This window comes from Melospiza melodia, chromosome 8 (genome assembly GCF_035770615.1).
Source record: "Melospiza melodia melodia isolate bMelMel2 chromosome 8, bMelMel2.pri, whole genome shotgun sequence".
Classification (NCBI taxonomy): Eukaryota; Metazoa; Chordata; class Aves; order Passeriformes; family Passerellidae; genus Melospiza; species Melospiza melodia.
Genome location: NC_086201.1, coordinates 26,106,846 through 26,127,938, shown reverse-complemented (window position 1 = coordinate 26,127,938; position 21,093 = coordinate 26,106,846). Strand labels below are relative to the sequence as shown.

General features: G+C 41.6%; 2 protein-coding genes across 14 annotated transcripts in view; one reads left to right on the top strand and one right to left on the bottom strand.

The window, feature by feature from the left end:
* Positions 1-3,154: 3,154 nt before the first annotated feature.
* WDR12 (WD repeat domain 12) lies at positions 3,155-11,077 on the bottom strand. The gene is made up of 13 exons (XM_063162378.1): positions 10,978-11,077; positions 10,802-10,896; positions 9,679-9,773; positions 8,920-9,026; positions 7,987-8,102; positions 7,438-7,592; positions 6,722-6,767; positions 6,447-6,532; positions 6,140-6,280; positions 5,924-6,029; positions 4,894-5,026; positions 4,306-4,378; positions 3,155-3,589 (listed from the first exon to the last, which is right to left on the bottom strand). Exons 1-13 carry the CDS (start codon positions 11,016-11,018, stop codon positions 3,512-3,514), a joined length of 1,272 nt encoding a protein of 423 aa, XP_063018448.1. The 5' UTR covers positions 11,019-11,077; the 3' UTR covers positions 3,155-3,511.
* A 125-nt stretch (positions 11,078-11,202) lies between these two features.
* CARF (calcium responsive transcription factor) overlaps positions 11,203-21,093 on the top strand; it is a 33,102-nt gene continuing 23,211 nt past the window's right edge. For 9 of the 13 annotated variants that reach the window (XM_063162373.1, XM_063162365.1, XM_063162368.1 and 6 more), the window contains exons 1-6: positions 11,663-11,910; positions 15,143-15,264; positions 16,765-17,004; positions 18,013-18,133; positions 20,192-20,321; positions 20,707-20,791. In XM_063162373.1, the coding sequence (XP_063018443.1) occupies positions 16,822-17,004; positions 18,013-18,133; positions 20,192-20,321; positions 20,707-20,791 (519 nt within the window). In that variant the 5' untranslated portion in view covers positions 11,663-11,910; positions 15,143-15,264; positions 16,765-16,821. Of the gene's footprint in view, positions 11,243-11,660; positions 11,911-15,142; positions 15,265-16,764; positions 17,005-18,012; positions 18,134-20,191; positions 20,322-20,706; positions 20,792-21,093 lie in introns of those variants that run through there. The other 4 variants (XM_063162374.1, XM_063162375.1, XM_063162367.1 and 1 more) reach the window with 3 other exon arrangements.

Here is a 21,093-nt window from a genome sequence, read left to right as displayed (position 1 = left end):
TGTAATTTGAGATCTCTGCCAGTGAGCTTACATCAAACAAAATTGGTGATTCAAACTTGATGGGACTTTTTTTGGCTTATAAATTGCAATGTAAGCCAATACAATTTGTTGTTAGCCAATGAAGTATCTCAAATTGAAGCAGGGTGTTAATCCATAAACTGTATTTACCCCTGGACTGGGGTGTGTCAGGGCCAGCTTGGCAGCCCCATTCTGATGGAGAGTAGAAATCTGAAGTGTGTTTACCTAGTTCCCATTAAGTTTTATTATGATAAAACCTTTTGCCTTCTCCACAGTAAGGGAAAAGAGCACATGCTGAAATTTCAGAGGTCATGGAACAGATCAGCCTAAATCTGCTGCTTGTTTGGGACTTTTGCTTGTTGTTGTTGTTTGGAGGGGTTGTTTGCTTTTTTGACAATCATGTTTATCATCACACAAATTTGGAGATAATTTGTACTCTCAGTTAATTCAGTAATGAGAAAGCCTTTAAAAATTCTGCAATTCTTCAAGTTCTATCCACATTTAATAAGACTTAAACTAACATAGGAGTGTACCAAAAGTGTGTTTTTCCTTTAGGGAGTTTGTGCATGTGCCTATCTAGTGCTTTCTGTTGCAGAAGTGTCAGAAAATTCAGGAGAAAACCTCACATTTTAGGAGTTTTCATTAGAAGTGCATTCCTTTATCTTTGTGCTTCCTTCTGAACTCAGTGAAACACTTTTGTTTAAATTGCAGAAGTCACTTTAAGCATAGGTGGTTAGATCTGTTTCCTAAGGTATGCATGCTAAAATCTAGAGGAGTATGTTGTGTTTATCCTGGAAATTTATCAGCCTGTACAAAACCCATCAAAACTTCAGTAAGTTTATCTTCACTAAGGACAAACCTCACCTTGGGCTCTGGACTGTAGTTGAATGGGACAGGCAGAGCAGTGCTGGCTGGAGATCTGCACTGCTGGCCCAAACTCCTGTGTCTACATTGTCCACACACACACATTCAGGCTGTGTGTCACTGGAATATTTACTTTACTTAATGTTTCCTTCCCCCTTCCCTTGTTTTTAATTCAGTCTTGCAGTTGAGAGAAGACAGATTAAAAAAACCAAATGCCAACAAGAAAGAAAAACCAGTGCTCTGCCAGGGCTGGCTGTAGGGAAGGGATGGCAGCCATCCAGAAGCAAAGATGGAATTCTCAAAGCAAGAAGAAAGCTGAAAGAACCAGCTGGGTAAAAGGAAACACATGAAGTGAAAATGCAAATGTGACACTAAGCCAGGGACCAAGCAGGTGAAACCTTGTCTTGTGCTAATGCTTTTGATGTGTGTCAGTGCATGGTGGTGTTTGAGCTGTGTTTAGAGGCAGCACATGTGTGCTGGTGGACAGTTCATGCCAGGTGTTAGTGCGGAGTGAAAAGAAAGAAATAGAACAATGTGCATTGCACAGCCTCTCAAAAACAAACCTACCCCCACCTCCCATCAATAAAAAAACAAATGTAGGTCAATCTTGCAGTAGCTGATTGTCTTTGTTAACCTCCCTTGTAGAATCACTTTTATATTTAAGCAAAATTGGCAGTTAGTACATAAAAATTCTTTATGGTTTTGTATTATGCTGCTAGGGCACTAAGAATATGCAGAAATGGTTTTCAGAGGAGGAAGGAATTATTTTTTGTAAGTAGAGTCACCATCAGCACCTTGACTCTGGATTACCATGCTTTTGACTCAGTTCTTCTGCAGTTTTAAAATCAACTCATGTTGATCACTGTAATTTCACATGATTATTTTAAATGGAAGGACTGCATGTTCAAAAGTCTTATTAAAAAATTTTACTTAAGATTACAGGTTATTGAAAGAATTGTCAGCCAAATGTAAAATGTATTGGTTTCAGGATAATTTATGGACAGTGGTAATGGATATATTCCAAAAATACATTGTACTCACACTGGCATCACTTCATGTTAATATGGTTTACTTAGTTCCTTCTCTGGCTGTTCCTTTGCCACAGTACTTTTCCAGACAAGAGGAGGGTATAAAAATGCTCCTGCTTGTCACTCTAGTCCATCAAAACCTACCTTCTTAGATACATTCTGTGTATTTTTTTACAGGTAACAAATAGATCTGATGGATTCACTGAAATTAAAACAACTAATGCCACTGAGTTTGCTTGAGTCTAAATAATATTAGTCTAAGAGAAGCTGACACTTCAGGTAACATAATCTTTTTTAAGAAGTGTTTTGTAAATCTTTCTGGGAAGGCAAGAAAACCATATTAAGCTTATTTACCTTGCTTTAATGAGTCTTTAGACATATAAGTTGTTAGTTGCAGTACTTCACTTGCAGAGCAAAGGGATCAGAGATCCTTACCCTGTCCTTTGTCATTTTCACCAGTTTTGCTCTTTGATATTTCTTAAAACTCCTTACTCAGAACTATATATGAAGTATATATATAGTTTATATATTATATATATATATGACTATATTATAAACATGGAGGTTAGAGTTCCCACTCTTCAAAGAACAGTTATTAATTTAAGCATTTGACTTGTTAGCACTGTACAGGTGTCACACTGATTGGAAGCCAAGGCACTGGTGAGGATATTCAAGTGAGGTCTGCACACAGTTTAACAGGGTGCTGCTTGAACAGCACATGTATGTAATCTAACAAGCTGCAGCAAAGCTTTTGCATTTGAATGCTGAACTCAAAGCAAAACCACCAGCAGAGAAATTGAGCATGTTTGAATAGTGCATTATTCTCTATCAACCTAAAAGCTATTGCACCTCTTTGCATCTGCTCTTTGTAAGAACAAATTCCTTCTACTTCTGCCTTCTCTGTGTGATCCACCATTGTTTCTACACATCCTTAGGTCCAAGACACCACATGAGTGGTACTGCAGCACAAGTACTGTAGTGCAAGGCTGGCATTCTTATAATCTACAACCCTAATTTATGAGCCACTAAAATATGGAATATTTCATCTGCCAATAAATCTGTCAAGTTCCTGTATATCATCATATAAATGTATGCTATTTATACTGCATACATACCAAGTCTTCATCCTAGAAAGAAGCCTGGGTTCTTAATTAAGGACTAAATTGTAAGAACTGCCAACAGCCAGACTGAGAGGAGAGCTGAAATCTCATTTTTATCTGAAATGACACACTAAACCAATGAACTGTTGATAAAAGGTTTATTTTTTTCCCCAACATAAAGCAGGTGAACTCAAAAAATAATTTAGTCATTGAGTAGTTTTTCTGTAAATATCAGCAAACAGTTTACTACTTATTAAAAGGGCCATACAAATAGTAATTTAAAAGATGTTAATTCAAAGCCATCCAGAAGGGAGGAAATTACCTTTGCTTTGTTTCACATGAATCCCATTTGGGCTTTCCTATTTTTCTGTGACAAATATGGATATAGGTTACCGATACAAAACCAGGAACAGCTCTCTGAGCAACAAACTCCTCCCTTCTTCAGAAGTTGATTGTGTAGAGATCATTCTTTTTAAAAAAAAGTCTTCTGGCTGTTGACCTTCATGCCCCAACATCAGAGGCTGTAGCTGGGTATCTGTAGCAATACAGTTTGTTGTCTGCTCCTCCACTCAGTAACAACTGATGAGAGAAGGAAACAGTGATTAATATCAGAACTAAGCAAAATAAGTACACAAGTTAAGGACTCAGTTTTTCTTTCCTTTATAAAAAGCAGCAGTGAATTATGAACTGTTAATGCATGACTAAATCCCAGAATCAGAGTACAGAAGCAACTTTGTCTCTTACTCTCCTCTTAAATTAGAATTGAAACTTGTGTAGGAAAGCTGCTAAAGCTTTTCCTGACTTTTACAGTGAACAGGAGCCACACTGAGAATTTTGAACATTCACAGAATGGGGGTTTTGGTAATTTTAAATATGTGTGTACCACTGCAGTAGCAGAACAGCTTGCTCTAGAGGATTCTACAGTTTCCCCTTCTACATGTACTGATGGCCAGGCCCCAGCTTTGCTTCATGCTTTAAGTCCACATGGTGGGAGAGGCTACCTTGGAACACGTGTTCTCTGAGTAAGGTGCAGTGCTGTTCTTGTCTCTTCTTGTTTAGAGAGACAAAAATGCTCAGTTAAAGCCACAGAGCTCCTGCTCCCACCTTTCCCCTTTGCAGAGTGTGGGGACACGCTGCAGTGCCTGGGACATCACCAGACATCAAACACAGCACAACTACAGCTGCCTGTTCTTTTCTAGCTTTAAGCATAAGGAGGTAGCAGCCCATGACTGCTCTTAGCTCTCTTCTTAAACATCATGCATATAAATCAAGTAACTTGCTCTTCAGATTCTTACCCCTGCTTCTGCCCAGTCCACGCACAAAACCTTGTCTTCATGAGCAGCCAAGTCATACAGAGGAGCTTTGCAGCTGGTGACAAACAGGTTTGAAGTTATGTGAGCAATCACCGACAACAACTGCTCCCAGGGAGAAATGCTATCCCAATGCTATCAAACAGATGTGATCAAGCAGTTATAAACACTTTGAGAGAGTACAGACATTGACCATCTGTGATGTTTCCTCTGCTTTCCCCAGAGCCAATCACATCAGTATTTTCCTCTCCTACATCCCCAAAGAGGAAAGCAACAACATTTTTCATCTACTTGCAAACAACTTGGAGACTGAAATTCAGTCACTTGTTGGGAAGAATTTATTACAGCTTCCTTCTTCCATGTGTAGATGCTGCTCAACAGCATAAGCTTTCCAGCCCTGTGGTAGCCTACAAGTATTTTTCTCCCTTTTATGGTTGACTTCCAAAACCTAGAGGGTTTTCACAAATGCCACAGGTGTTTCTACTGACTGACTGCTTTTTCTGTTTCATGAGGGGTAGCTCACCCTGTAAGCTTATGTGCCTTTGCACAACAACAAGCACAGGTTTATTTTACCTCCTTGTGTCCCAAAGCTTCACAATGTTGTCCAAAGAACCAGAGATCAGCTGGTGCTCGTGGGTAGGTGACCACTTCACAGATGTCACCCAGCCTGTGTGAGAAGTCAGAGACAGGAGAACCAAGGAGCCATCTGAATAGAAAGAGGAAAAAACACAGACATCAGCAGATGCTGAAACCAGCATTTGAAGATGTATACAAAATCCAGTGCAATTGCAGTTCAAGTATCTAAATAAAGTGAACAAAAATGTAAGCCACACAAGTTTTGGGGAAGAAATAAACCCAAAGAAAGAAACCAAACCAAAGAAAAAAGAAACCAACCTGAAACTGCTCAGAATGTATCTTCTTGTCACTAAACTTCCTTTTCAAAGATTTTTTTTAACCAACCAAAAAAATTATTTTTATTAGCAATATGTAATAGGCTGGTGAACTTTGGATTATATTTACAGAAGCTAAACAAGTAAATGTTAATTACTATTTGTGGCCTTCCAGTACCTACAAAAAGAGATATGTTCAAGGCTAGGCTGGGTGGGCTCTGAGCAATCTGCTCTGGTAGAAGGAGTCCCTGCCCAGGGCAGGAGGGTTGGAAGTAGATGATCTTTAAGGTCCTTTCCAACTCAGACCATTCTATGAAATGTGTCTGTGACAATAAATCTGATAGGCTCAGCCATAATATCTGTAATTCCATCTGTTTATGAAATATGGTACCATGTCCAAGTGACTACTGTTTCACTTTAATGGTTATCAGACCAGCCTCAGCCTGAACCTTACAAAAAAAATCCATTCTGCAACTGCACAGCTGACATTCATTAGTAAGTTAAAAAAAAAAGAATAGTTTCTAAATTCTTAGGTAAGCATTAAAACAAGTCTTGCACCAGAATACAGGAAATAGATGTAAGTTTTGTATTTAATAAAAGCCCCCAAATGGCTGGTTCCAAGCAGAGGGACCAGAAAAGTTTGTGAGATGTCTCTTGACAGGACAAAGTTCTGACTCTGAAGAACACCTTTGAGACCACCATGTTTAGCTCACCTTTGCTGCGAGGATCCCACAGCCTGATATGTCTGTCGGTGCTCCCTGATGCAAGGCGGCGACACAGGGGTGAGTAGGAGACAGAGTTAAACACTTTGTTTCCTGTCTGTCAGCAAAGAAAATAGTAACTAAGACAGGAGCTACTATTTTACACAGCTTTTTCTTTTTCTCTGAGCTGGACTTAGCTAACCTACAGCCCGAGTATAATGATCTCACCAAAGTGGATTTGAGATCTCCAGTCTCAGCATCCCAGAGTTTAATGGTGTGGTCCCATGATGCGCTGCAAATTTCTTCAGCATCTGTCCACAGCACAGAGGAGATGGCTTCTGTGTGGCCAGAGAGGGTTGCCAGGGGAGTCTAAAATACAATGGGGACAGATTTGAGTCAGTTATCAAACAAATAAAAGAGTCTGATTGTCCTGAGACATACCAGCAGTTTTAAAGTTACCTTTAGTAAAGAGAAATTATTTGCTGTGGCTACACTTCTAAAGAAAAATCCTGGACAAACCCAGAGCTCATCTTACCCTTGTTAGTCCAAGCTGTTCAGTTTTCTGCTTTTTCCGTGGTCTGTTAGCTGCTTCTTCCATTTCATCCTCTTCATCTGTAGGTACTGGGACAGAAGACAGGAGACTTGAGCTACAGATTGTTGAATTCCATCTCCATGTAAGTAATTAAGCAAATCCCCATATTTATGGTGCCTACAGCCATCATGCAGCTGATAACAAGATCTGAAACTGTGTAATTAACTAAACCAGTAACTCAGCATAGTGATGTATAACCTTACAAACTTACATCTTACCTGCAGACCAGATCTTTAACATCTTATCCCAGGATCCACTGCAGAACTGTATAAACAGAAACATTTTGTTAAATGTTGATTCAGATGGACCTTGGAAGAGAGACCTGCTTGAAAAATGGGTTCTGACACACAAGTAACAGTGCTGGGCTCCTAAAATCCCCCCCAAAATGTTTGGCATACATCAAATTATTCTTTCTACTTCCTTTGTAGGAAAAATATCTACAGAATACCTATTTCCTTCAGCACCAAAAAGTTTGACTTTAAACTGATGTTGAGTCTGATTATTGTCTGATATTGAGTCAAGCTGGGAGCAGTGACTCCACCTTTGGTAGGAGTGCTCATAACTGTTGAATTCCTGGGTGAAGGGAAAGAACCTCTTTATCACCTGCTTCTTCCAAGAACTCTGGAAATTTTTTTCCCACCAAAACTGCCATGAAAATTTAGGTCAAATTTGAAAATACTTCATTATAGCATAAAATTCTCATGCATTTAAATTTTAACTTGTTTTCTGAACTAAATGATTTTGTGATTCTATGGCTTAGCATTGATGTGACACTCTTAATCCTCAAAAACCACCACTCATAACAAAACTGGGAAATTATCACTTTGTCATAAAATCATGATGATGAATACCCATGCAAGGACAAAACCAGGATCTTTGAGGTACAGGCTGCTAAATCCCAAACCACTAAGGTTTCTTTCCAGAAGTCACTCACTTTGGTTCTTGTGCAATCAACAGCCACAGACTCGACACTGCCAGCGTGTCCCCTGCAGCAGTGAAGGGCTTTCACTTTGTTTTTCTCCACGTTCCACTCCCAGAGCAGGACAGTTTGGTCCATGGAAGCACTGAGTAACAGGCATGATAAACTATCTGAGGAAGAAAAAAGTTACACTCATGCCCAACTCAGCTTTCCAAGGTTTTTATAAATAATTATTCTAATCCTAGAGGAAATAGCAGATAGACAGAAACTTATATGTGCTTCAGTTTACATCATGTTGCCCTGCACGTACAGTTACTATAACTACATATACACCAGCATTTGCTAATGGAGACTGCAGGGTGCATAGAAAACAACCATCTTAAAGTGACTATATTCATTATTGTCAAAGGACTACTTTCTGCACACCGTGACTTAATTTCTTACACCACTGACAGAGATTTAAATAATTACATTTAGACAATTAAATATTCATAGTTAAGGAATGCTAACATTCCCTCCCCCAGTAAATCAAACTACTACTATCCCCCTGCTATATATACTAACCTTGCTTCACCCACGCCACATCCTTCACTACTTCTGTGTGCCCAGCTATTGTGGTGATGGATTTTCCTTCCACAGACCAGATCCGAGCAGTCTGGTCGTAGCAGCCAGTTAATATCCTACAGGTACAGCATTGGAAACATCTTTAAGACCAACAAATGTTTTTATGAAATAAAGCCTCAACCAGAAACGTGGCAAAACTATTAGCAGAGTAACCGGTTTAAAAGAAATAGCATGAAAGAGGAAAACATATCTTTTTGCTACATAGCAAAGCTTTGTTAAAGCCTTGCAACTGGGAGGCCAAGAGTACAGGCTAGAAAGACAAGCAGTGAGAGTACTGCATGTTCTGGTTGATGTGACTTAAGATTCCTTACACAATTTACATAATTCAAAACTCAATTTGTTAGTTTTACTATGTTGCCAGAGGTTCTCAAAGCATTTTCAAATCTCTACTTAATATATGAACGTTACCAAGCTCATTGGGAAATAAATGTGAAAATTCAGTAGAAAAAGGCAATTATGCCTCTTTGGCTTTTTTTCAGGAAAATCTCTGGAGAAAGGTAAGCTATTCTATTTGTTGCTGATGGGTGTCATGTTGGAAGTCAAGGGTTTAAGCAAAAAAGAGTAATGAGGAAAACTTGTTTTCCTTTAAGAAAAAGGATACTAAACAGCATTTATTTTGTTCATTTGTACAAGCAATATCTCAAGTTCAGTGTCTCTAGCTGTTTTCTACCTGTGTTAAAGTCACTGTTGTGACAGTATAACAAGCAAACTGCTTACAAAAGCAAGTACCTGACTTGACAGGTTAAAAAAAAAAAGCAAAGAGGAAAAAAAAACCCACCCAAGGGATTATTAAAGAGAAAATACCACTCTATTTGATACCAGGGAGGAACATGAATAAGCAAGACAAAACTTAGAACTGGCTTAGTGTGGTACCATTCTTCAGTGGCTTGAACAGAACTGATCCAGTCATCGTGGAAGATGCATTCTTCTGGCTGAGGGGCCATGTATTTCTCCACATACTCTATTTCCACCACTTCTTCCTGAGCTCACAGACAAAATACTTATTTAGTGATGTAGCATGGTTTTGGGTTTTTTAATCACTTAACAGTAAAATTTAACTGTAGTGTGGCACAAATATACAAGTTTATTGAGCAAAGGTCTTGGTATCCAAGTTCTTTGCCACATCAGTAGAACAAAAATATTTAGGAAAAAAAGTGTGAATTACATTGCTTTCCATCTTTTTATCAAATTACTATTAATAGCAAGCTGGAAGCAAAAGCAAGTGATTTCAGTCTTCTTACATTTCTCTTCTTCTACATTTACTAATACAAAACTGGTGTCTAAAACACTGCAACATTTTCTAGAGGTAATATTAAACATTCCCATTATCCCCCACCATAAGAGACAGGAATGTATTCAGTCCAATGATGAACTGAATAAGAGAAGAATTTCCCTCCGAACTGTACACAGACAACAGATTGGATAATATCCTTGCACTGCTCTGTCTGCAGTCTCTAATCACTGCAGTTTGTAACAGATTTAAAAATATAGGGAATTCTCCTGGGAAAGAAAAGAAATGAAACTGAGCAAGGAAATCTACCCAGCCAACAGTGTAATATCCAAATCAGATTGAAGCAAACTGGCTAAGTATGTTCTACTGCCCAAGAAGGAGAGACACTGAGTATGACTTACTGTGGAAATGTTTTCCATTTCCATGTGCGTGACCAGCGGCAACCGCAAGAACTGGCCATTGATAAGGAAGTCAAATTCCACATACTTGTGATCCTCTGAAACAAACGGGGAAAATCAATGTTCAGGTGTCACTATTTATTTGTCACTGTCAAGAATGGTATAATTTTGTGAATGGTTCAGGAAATGGAGCCAGGAAGAGTTTAAAAAAGACCCAAACATAAACAACCCCCAAAACAAATGACAACAAGAACAAAAACCCCAACCAATTAGTTTCTTCTCCCAGTTTTAAGTGGCCTTTACTTCCATAGGATTATTTAAGAGGAAGGAAAATTTGCTGTTGGGGTTCAAAGAGTTGTTTGCCTCTTATTGTATTTTCTCTGTAGCTCTGTGTAGTCAAACCCCAGTGGTGCTTCCTGACTGTTCCGTAGGTGCCATTCTCATTACCACCAGCTAGAGCCCTGTATTTGTGGCAACAGTAGGAAAATCCTAAGAACTTTTGGTTCGTATTTCTCCCTTCATAACGGCATAAATGACAAAGGCTCTGCATTTTGGCAGAAGCACTGCACTGTGGACCAGTTTTCTGTTCAGAATTGTTTGCAATGTCACGGGTTGAAAGCAACTTGCAAAAGGTTCAAGAAGCAGGGTATAATACCACTGACCCAGTTTCTTATAGAAAATGGGATTTTCCAACAACATCGCACAAGTGGCTTTCCCAGATCAGCTTTCAAGTCAGTCGGCCCATTTCAGCACCGACAGAATAGCTGAGTTTTCTTAAAGGCTGTTATAACAAACGAAACCTCTCGTTTCATTAGATCTTGTGCCAGGTTTGGAGCAACACTTCCATTCCCATCTGCTGCGGCAGCCTGGCCTGTGGTGCCGGGCACACAGAGCATTCCAGCATGTGGTCGATCTCTCTGGGAATGCCCGGCAGCGCCGGTACCGCAGCGTTTCAGATCAATTCCAGGATTGCCTCACGGCAGGCAGCCGGGCCAAAGCGGCGGGGCAGGACCGGCTCGGGGCCCCGCGGGTGCCGCCGGCTGTGACAGCCCGCGCGGGGCCGGGCCCGGCCTGGGGACACGGGGCACGCCGGGCTCCGAGGGGCCGCCCCGGCCGCGGCACCTACCGTGCGCTGCGGCCAGCAGCTTGTTGATGAGGTGGCTGAGGTCGGTGGTCTCGGAGGTCGCGGGCACCGAGAAGGGCACATCCTCCACGGCGAACCTGCGGGCACAGCGCTCCGTTACCGCCTCCGCGTCACCCGCTCCCGAACCCACCCCCGGCCCGGCAGGGGAGGCCGCTCACCTGCGGTTCTCGGTGCGGAACCGCGCCGTGAGCTGCGCCATGGCTGTCGCCGGCACCGAGCACGTGTCGCGGCGCGCCCCGGCCGAGCCCCCCGCGGGACCGCGCGCCGCCCGCGTGCCGCGCGCCCGCCGCGCTCCCGAGAGGCCGCGCGCCGCCGCCTTCCCGGCGCCCCCCGCGCGCCCCCGCCCCGCTCCGCGCTGAGGGCGGGCGCGCGTGCGCGGAGCGGAGGCGCGCATGGCGGCGGGGCTGCGGGAGCCGAGCCCAGGTGGAGTAACGCGGCTCCGGCATCTCCCCCCGGGTCGCCGCGACGGGGCCCCGGCCGGTGCTTCCCGCCGCCCCCGCCGCGGGGCTGTGGTGCCGAGGGGTGCGACGGGTGCGGGCTGAGGTGCCCTCCGCGCTCCTCGGGGCTGGGGCGCGTTCCGGGGTCCCTCGCAGGTGCGGGAGCGGTTCCTGGGGACGCTCCTGAGGGCGGCCGCCCCGGGCTGTGCCTGTGCTGTGCCGGGCTGTGTCTGGGCAGTGCCCGGGCTTTGCCGGGCTGTGTCAGGGCTGTGCCCGTGCTGTGCCGGGCTGTGTCAGGGCTGTGTCCGGGATGTGTCAGAGCTGTGCCGGGCTGTGTCAGGGCTGTGCCCGTGCTGTGCCGGGCTGTGTCAGGGCTGTGTCCGGGATGTGTCAGGGCTGTGCCCGTGCTGTGCCGGGCTGTGTCAGGGCTGTGTCCGGGATGTGTCAGAGCTGTGCCGGGCTGTGCCCCTGCTGTGTCCGGGCTGTGCTCGGGCCGGGCAGTGCCCCGTGTGCCGCCCGGGGTCGCTGGAGCGGTGGTCTCTGCTCGGAGTCACTCGGGTTGTGTTTCTCTGCACGTCAAGCGGCACACCCACAATAAACTGCCTACTGGAAGTAATAAACCCAACGCGCGGTGGACTTAAAAAGAAGCTGCAAGTGAGTTTGGTGTTCTGGGCGAAGGCTGCTTGTGTGAGGACATGCTGTGTGCTTGCGCTGTTTATAAAATTTTTTCCCCCACCTTTTTGACAGTTGTTCGTGGCCTCTGGGAGCAGCCGGGGTTTCCCTGAGTGGTGACTCGGTGTTGGAGCGGGCGGGTGCTGGGTGTTTGCTGTTTCGTGAGGCTCTGAAATCTCATCTCTTTCTGAAGCATACTTCACAGACCTAGCGTTGTTTGTCAGCGAAATTGACACAGGGTAATTTTCCAGCTATTGGCGTTGTCTTCCAAAAACTGACTTGAGAATCCTTTTATGTGTGAGTCCCCAGATCATCTCTGTATTCTTAACAGCATCTGCCTCCTCTTCCGTGATAGAGATAATGCTAAATCTCAAACTTAGTACAAGCTGACAAAGCTAATTGTAACTCCTTTACTGGGAAGTATCACTATGTCCTGATTTCCTCCCTGATATGTTTTGCTGTAATTCACGCCCTTGTGAATTTGTTGTAGAGAAATGTCCTCAAAGGGAGCTTTTTCAGACAGTGATTTTTGATTGCTGTAAGCTATGCAGTTATCCAAAGTCTTCTTATAATCTTGTAGAAAACTCAAAAGAAACTGACGGTGAAGCATTCAATTGTATGTATTTTCTGTTAAGTATAACCAGCACCCTGCATACAGTGCTCATGTGGTTATCATGTTTGCCCGTGGTAGCAGTTTCTGTGGCTGCTTGCTGTCTTTGTAGAGGTGAACCTGGGACAACAATGGCCATAGATTTCCCTTTTCTTGAGAAAAGGGCTTCCCAAATGGAAGCAGGGTGAAGGAAATAGACCTGTGGCATTAAAATACCCTAACTCATGTGTTGGAAATGGCCCTGGAATACTGGAATCGGAAGCAGCCTATAAAGTGGTGGGAGTGGAGCTGTGTTAAGGCTAAAGCTGAGGCACAGTGATCTGCCTGTGTGCTTTGAGGATGCAGCTCTTGTTCCCACTGTACACTAACGTTAAACTTCCACATTTCTCCTTCAGCCACCTGTTAAACGTGTGATGCCCTGGTGTTACAGTGGGAATTTTTGTGGTGCTCACTTAATGTTTATGAGGTGATACTTACTTGTTATTTACACGTTCCTAACAAATATTCCTATACTTACGTATACATAAATATACAGGATTTAACTCTCCTGTTTGGAGAATTCTTCAGCAATATTTATACAACTGTAAGATCCATTAACTGTGCATGTACTTGTACACCTCTGTAGAAGCATATTTCTTTTAGACAAAAAATAATAATTTTTGTTTGTGGTTGCACACAAGCACTTGGGTTAATGAAACCTGGATGGTTAAACCATGAAGTTGATTTTCCAAGTGGTGTGTGTGCCAGTGGTTTGCCTAGGTTACAACACTGATCCGACAAAATCATGGGGCAAAATTGTACCACAGGGATTATTTTAAGCACAAATATAAAATATATGGGCTGCCTATGAAAGGAAGCTGGATAAATATCACTGTGTATTTACCTCACTGCTGGATTTTTCCCCCTGAGCTTTGTTATTAACTATTGTTAGCTACAGGATGTTGGGCTGCTGGGGTCATGGTGTGTCCCCATAGAGCTGTCCTTGTGTTCTGTTGTTGGGTTCCAGCATGCTCAGAGTCCGTGTTATCGGTATCTGGAACAAACTCAGTTTATCTCAAAGAACTAAATGTGCTGCTTTTGCAAAACTGCTGTCTCTTCTTTACATCTTTGAGCTGAGAGGAAATGGTTGAGTGATGATGAAATCTGGTTTTCTGGGTTTTTTTTCCATTTGCTGCTAAGATGCTTCAGACATTTTAACTGAAACGTCTTATAATTGTTCTCAGATCCAAAGCTCAAAAATATTTGGTAAACATGAGGTAACTTCATTTGGAACTTGGTCTGGAGTGTCATCACTTGAAAATTGAATGGAAAAATAAATCTGCTTTAGATTAAAGTATTAATATATTGAGCATATGAGCTGCTTAACTTCTCAATGTTGTTTGTATCAGCAGGATGCTTTATTCAGCTTCAAAAGCCAAGGAGATGTGGATTTGCTTTGCCTTTGTGTCCTTTATACCTTTGCAAAGCAGAATAAATCTGTGCTTTAAGAGTTGTAGGGTTCTTTTGAAGTTACTCTCTAGCCTGTTACAGTCTCCTTGCAAAAGCTGTAAACAGTTGAAATTCCAGAGCCAAGAAGGTCCATCTTGAGGAATTTGCTTGCGTGGTGTGGTGAAGAAGATACAGCTGGTAGGAGTCATGTGCTAATATAATGCAGCCTGTCTTTAAAATAAAATACTGAAGGGAAAAATCGTGACCACCCTTCCCCCTCCTTCACCCCAAACTACAGGAGTTTTCTGCTGTTCAGTTGGGTATGTTGTGTGTGTAGTCTTATAGATGTAAACTCTTGTTAGGCAGGGGCCAAGTTAATTGTCATTTTGTCCTGCTGCTTGTGAATGTTTGGGATTGGTTGCTGCTTTAAAGGGTGTGCTGTGTGCATGAGAGCATTGTCCTGTGCATGTGGCAATTCACTGTCCAGTATTATCTGTCTGTTTGAAGGTTTGCAGTGGGCAGCTGAGTATCTTGAAGCTTCCTTTGGGATAGGAGGTAGATCTCTGGAGTGCTGGGAACTCTTTTTGTCTTCCACCACGTGATTAATGCCAAATTTTGTTTTCCATATCTGGTGGTTTTTTTCTGCCCGAAGCATACCACTGTAGACTAACAATAGTAATTTTATTTCTTTTACATGCTGTCTTATAAGCCTTTAAAACAAATTGATTTGCTTCAAGATGTCTGCATGACAAAGTTGCATAATGCAAATTCTGTCTGGTGATTATGGAAGAAGGTGACTAATGTATTTATAAAGCACTGCTGGCATGTGCCTAAATATCAAGTGTTCTCTGGATGTGTGTGGTTGTTAGTTCAGTGCTTTTGGACATATTCAGATGAAAATCGTGGGAGGGTGTATGTGTGTTTTGTATCTGTGTATGCAATGACAAATCAAGCAAATTATCTCATGTAAAAGGCTAAGCTCTACTCCTGGAGCAGCACACTGGAATTTTTCTGCAGTGAGTAATAATGTGATAAGGAGGCAAGGATTTCTGGAGAGCTTTGCTGTTACCTTGCAACAGCTTTAGAACTTGTAACACTGAGTTTGTAAAACATGAAGACAACACCTGCAGCAATCTCCTGGCAGAAGGTTAAAATGAGCTTCTATAACCTTTTCAGGTCACCTTGTAATGGAAGAGAGTGGAGCTGACCATGATATTGCTATGGAAGGATCTAATGATTTGTTCATAGGCAGCTGTAATGCTACAGGAGAGTCAGAAACAAATGATCAGATTTTTCAGGTGAGCTATGAATGCTTTGTCCTTGTAGATGCTTCCTTTACATCCACTCTGATGAGTTTCAAATATGCTATTTCATCAATGCAGGGTTTTTTCTTGCCCTTAGAGTAATGCATCATGTCTTTTAAGAATGTGCATCCTTCCCTTGGGTTCCTGTGCCATTCAGTTTTGAACTGATGAATATCCAGATGTTACATGTAATGACAACCATCAGTGATTATTTCCTGCTATGGTGCTGAGGAAATGAATGTTTTATTTTGTTAACTCTTTAAAAAAGAATTCTTTGTGACATGTGTTGGAGTAGGAGAGGTTTAGAACAGGTGAAAATGAGGTGGCATTGCTTAGTGACCAAATGTGACAAATAAGGAGTCCAGGGATGCAGGACACCTGTGTATGCATTGAGGGAGAGGAGTCTTTCATGTATTTTTAATTAGATATTGCCAGATCATCTTATGTGGGGAGATTTCTGTGCATGAATCCTCTTCTGCAGAATGTTTTTCTGACATGAAATGTCATTCAGGTAGTGATTTACTTGTGTGCTCATGGTCTGTGCACAATGGCTTTAACACAACAGGTGCCACTTGTTTGGTGCTGCTTTTCTGGTGTAGTTCACTGTAGACAGTTTCAGCACAGAGAATTTATACCTGCAGAATTTTTGATGGGGCTATTTAGATCGAATCTGACTTTAGATAAAATTTAGAAACACTTTTCCTCATTCTTTGATTTGTAGTGTATTAATTTTTATTGCAAAAACATCAGAGTTGTTTGTGCAGTTGCTGCAAGAAATAGAACAAATTGCAGCCCTTCTTGCATTGGCCAAATGACACCTTGACATGTTATTGTCACAAGGACTGCCTATTTTTCCATTATTTTACATGCTTAATGTTTTTGTTGTCAGAGTTTCCACAAGACAAGTATTTGTGCCTATGCTCTTTAGTTTAATGAAAATGGCATGTACTCTAAGACTTTGGTTCTACAAACTTGATGAAGATACACTCTATTTTTTTAAGATTTTGAAACTCTGATTCTTGACCTTATGCTGTACGATTCCTGCCCTTGAATCGGAGGTTGTGTTGCTTGTATTTCTTCTGTTGTAAAGAATTTTTAAAATGTGTAGAGATTTTTTTTCTTCATAGCTAAATGCATGTATGGAAAGGCCAAGTGGAAGAGTATCTAGGATTTCAAATCAAGTTGGTGAATATTTTACAGTTTTGTTTTTGGTATAAGTCTCAGTTTCTGGGCAGACTTGAGGTGTTTTAAAGTGATACATGGTTTTTGGGGAGTAGATTTTGAGCGACAGGGATTTTCTTTTGTCTTAGTAGAGAGACTTCATTCTAGGAAGCAGGAATAAGAATGGGAGTAGAAAACAAAAGTGGAACTGCTAGTGTTAGCTTCTTGGTCCAGAAGGACAAGAGCTCCTCTGAGAATACACTATAGCGCTCTGGTTTTAAATGTTCTTTTCTCTTTCTTGTTTTTGTTTTTTTTTTTTTTTTCCCTTCATAGAAGTTGCTGCTCAAAGTACATTTTACTGTTTTTCCTCTGTGAAAGCAACTGAGGTGCATGGATTCCAGGGATCTATTGTTCGGCCAGAGCGACTCTCCCCCAGCCCTGCCCATCGCAGTCCCCCTGTCGGGCAGCCCTCCCCAGGCGCGGTCCTGCTCTGCCGAGGAGCTGCCCGGGGCAGAGCAGCCCAGGCAGCCGCTGTGTGAGCTGCAGCCCCTGGGAGGGCCCGGTGCACCCATGGTGAGTGTTCACCCAGGGCAGGCAGCCCTGGGGCTGTGTTCACACACCAGGGAGCTCGCTGAAGAGCTCTCTTACTGGTGGTTTGGTGTAGCGACAGCTGATTCAGACCTTATATCTAGCAACAAGGTGGAACTTTTCAGTGGTACAGTTCATGCTCCAGTTGCCCTTCTTCAGGTAGGCACATCCTGTCTGCAACCATTACTAATTTTAAACTGATGTCTTTTGTCACTATTGAGCCCAGATGCTGCAGTGTGACAAGATCTTGTATTTCTACTGCTGCTGCTTTCTCTATATTCCCTGGATAAATCTCTGTTTTTTGGGGGGAATCAGAACATTAGCAGTAAGCTAAGTCATTATGTTTCACCTTTCTCCCTCAATTAATTTTCTTAAAATGTTACTTTGTAATTTGTAACACCTACTTTGTAAAAAAGGTAACTCTCTCACCCAGAGTCCTGTGTAATTATGTCCTGTGTAAATATACCATGATAAGTTTTTCAAGTTTTTCAGAATCCCAGATGATTGAATTTGTATTGTTTTTTTAAGCCCTGGGACTTTTCTTCTCTCTGCTTTTGCATGAAATGCTGCCCATAGAGGTCAGTTTCTTAGAAGTAAAGCTCACAATTTTTATGTTATTATTAGTTCTGCTAGTCCATGAATGGAGTTACAGTGAATCCAACTATGAATGGCTTTCAGGTATTTGTGTGTAATAGCAGAATTTTCAGTTTCAAAAAAATGTGTAATTCATTGTAGAATCAGGTAAAGTACTGTTTTGTTTTGTTTGTTTTTTTTTTTTTCTTTCTTTCTTTAAAGACCTATTTTAAAAGGGGAAAGTAATTTTAAGAAATTGACAATAAAGAGACAGTTTGCTTATTATGTAAATTCAAGTAAATATACAGTCCCTAACTCTAAGCAAAATATTTCCTGTTCTGGTAATAATCAGACCCAGTCATGCTGCAAGATCACCATACAAACTGGAACCATTAATCCTTCTGTGTGACTGCCTTCCAGATGATTGTTACCAGCCAGTCAGAAAATGGGCAGGTGCTGCATGTCATTCCTTCTGCCCAGCCAGGAGTGACCCAAGTGATTATTCCTCCAGGTCAGCTTCTGGATGTGACCAGCACACAGGGTGAGTTTAACCTGTGGGACTTGAGGGTTTGTGCTCCTGTGACTAAGCTCATCCTCCATGGTCTTTTTTAAGCACCTCTTTTCCTTTCCTTAGTTATAAGACAGAATGCACCCTGAACCTGCTTTCTGATTGTGAATCTGGTGCCTCCCACACCACATTTTCTGCTGGGCAAAAGCATAATGAAAGCTTATGAGAGCTATTATGCCCCCTTTCTGAAGGGCATGTGATGGGTAGATTAGATTAACATATAAAGCACAGAGTTGTTTCTTGCTTTATTTACCTTTAATAAGGATATTTGTGCCACCAGCTGTACTATTGGCTTCAAATGTTCAGTATTTGTTTACTTCATTGTGAGTGAAGTAGTTAATTTCTGTAATGCAGACAGGCCAGAAGAACATTAAATCTTCTGTTCCAGACATCACTGGTGATGATGCGTCTTCTATGAAGCCAAGAATGAATCATTTAGGTACAAATTCAGTTTCCAGTCAAGGAAAATAAGATGTAACTTTCCATTCATTGGGATGTGTTAGTTGTCACATTTTAAGCATGTGCTGAGATACACTGGAAGCCAAATTTTCAGGTTTTCTCTAGAAAATGGACATACTGAAATCTGAAAGCATTGATTATTGATCCGCAATCCTTGGTGGATGGCAGAATGCTGTGTACTAGGTTGCATTCACAGAGTGAGACTGAGAACAAGGTGGTCGCATTTTGTTAAACTCTCAAATGTTTTTTAAACTGTTTTTTCCTTCTCTCTATAAAGTTGTCAAGATTGGAGCACTGGCTAAGTGCTCATGTGGAATGATAGCTCAGAAAAAGAGTAGAGTCCTGGTGCTGGGTGAATAGAAGAAAGATTTGGCATTCAAGCAGTGATCTAGCTCTTTTCACTTAGGGTTGCAATATGTTTTCCTGACCTTGCATTGAAAGACTTGTTCCTACCCTAATGCTCAGCCTTCCCTCCCTCTCCAGCTCTTTCAGGGGTAAAACCAGGTTTGATTACAGCAGAGTCTTACTCTACTTTAAAGCTGACTGGGAGCCTTTAGTTACAAAATAATTGCTGCTACTCTTTGTAAGCACTAAGTTGAAATACTAAATAGTAGTTTTGCATTTCCATTTTAGACAGTTGGGAAAACTTGCCAACAGTTTACTGTGGAGGTAGAAGAGAAAGGAGAGTGGCCTGTCAGCTCCTGAGTTTCACTTGTCTGCACATGGTGGTAATGCCAGAATGGTGCAGACTTCAGAGTAGCCTGTAGTGTCTTAAGGGCACGTCCCTGCAGGAGGAACCAGTGCTTTGAGCCAGAGTGGTGTTAATCCAAGTGCACACTTAGGAATCTTCTTATGGAGCTTTGTGTGCATCCATTTCTGTACTGTGTCAATAGCTTACCACTCTCTCTGGATGAGGGAAAGAAGCTTTCATAACTGAAGGGCAAAAATCCCTCATCTAAAGAGACCTTATGTGTTTTTGTTGAGACCAAAATATTGAATGTCTGTTTTCACAGTTTTCCATTATGTTTTTGTTTTACTGTACACACAGGCTTCAATCTAAGAGCAATTTTTGGCTTGTGGATTGCTCCCCATTACCAAGAAAGGCTAAAACATTTGTTCTAACAGCATGTCAGATTCAATTACAAGAGGCCTGTTTTTCTTGTTTAAGTGTTCTTTTCTAAGTACAAAGCAATATCATTACCTCATTTTTTCTTGTTTTAAAAGCAACCAGTGTGTGACTTGCAGCTGAACTAAATACTTGTGCAATCCTATATGGATTCCTGAAAGGAGAGTAATTTGCAAATTGCTCTGATTATTTACCTTCACAATTACCATAGTCATTAAATATAAGCAGCCTTACCAAGTGTATCTTCATATGTGTGCCAGTGTGAGCACTGGAGCACATGGAGTTTGAGCACTGATTCACAACTGTTAGACTACTTTATCATCTATTAAATTTCTTTCCTACATCAAAATGCTTACTTCAAATACAAAGTTTGATCATAGCTTGTTTTTCCTCATTCTATATTCAGTTATTAATCAGAAAGCTGATTTTTTTTTTTTTTGGTAAAGATATTTCAGAAGAGAAGTGTGGTGATGGCAATCTGCAGACTGTGGTGGTGGCTTCCATAGCAGACAGTGCAAGCAGTTACATTCTACATCCACAGGCGTCTCTCACTGTATCCAAAAAAACAACCACCAGGTAGGTCAGGGGTTAAAGGATGAACAATCACTTTGATGCAGTGTTAGCACTGCCTTTTTTTCTTGCAGTTTGTTTTTGCAATGGTTATCACAAAATTACCATGGAAAAGGTTATGAACACACAGTGTACTGAATGTTTGGAGGACTTGAATGTAGAAACCAGTGGGGTTTTTTAATACTTTTATTCACTGTAAGTTATTTTAACAATGAAATAGAATATGAAAATGAAAACCACAGGTTTTTTAAGGCATGTTAATACAATATCCATAGTTTGATCATATGCTCTAGGATTATACATAATACACTGATTTGATCTTGCCTGTAGTTTAGATTAAGTTGTTGCTTTTCTGAATATCTGTATAGACTTCTATTATTTTTTTTTTCAGGGCAGTGGAAGATTCTTTTCCCATCCCTCTTCAGCCATTGCCACTAAATACGCCTGCATGGGCACGCCGTCTCAGGAACTGTGAGGTGGGTCACAAAGAATTCTGACAGAATGTTTTATCATCTACCTCTGAGACACTGTTCCTGTTCCTTGAAAGGAATAATTTATTGCTGTAGAAGTGTTCAAGCTTCTTGGTATATAACACTGGTACTGCTAGCACAGTTAAACACATAAAATGCTGTGAAATCCCTCTCTATTTTGAGAATTTTAGAATAACTGACCATCAACTGCTCCTGAATTAAAAGAAGTGGTGCTGAAAACCTGATACCTTGTAGTGCTGGGAAGAGCCATTATGTGCCACATGTTGTTCAACAGGGTTTGCTGTTGA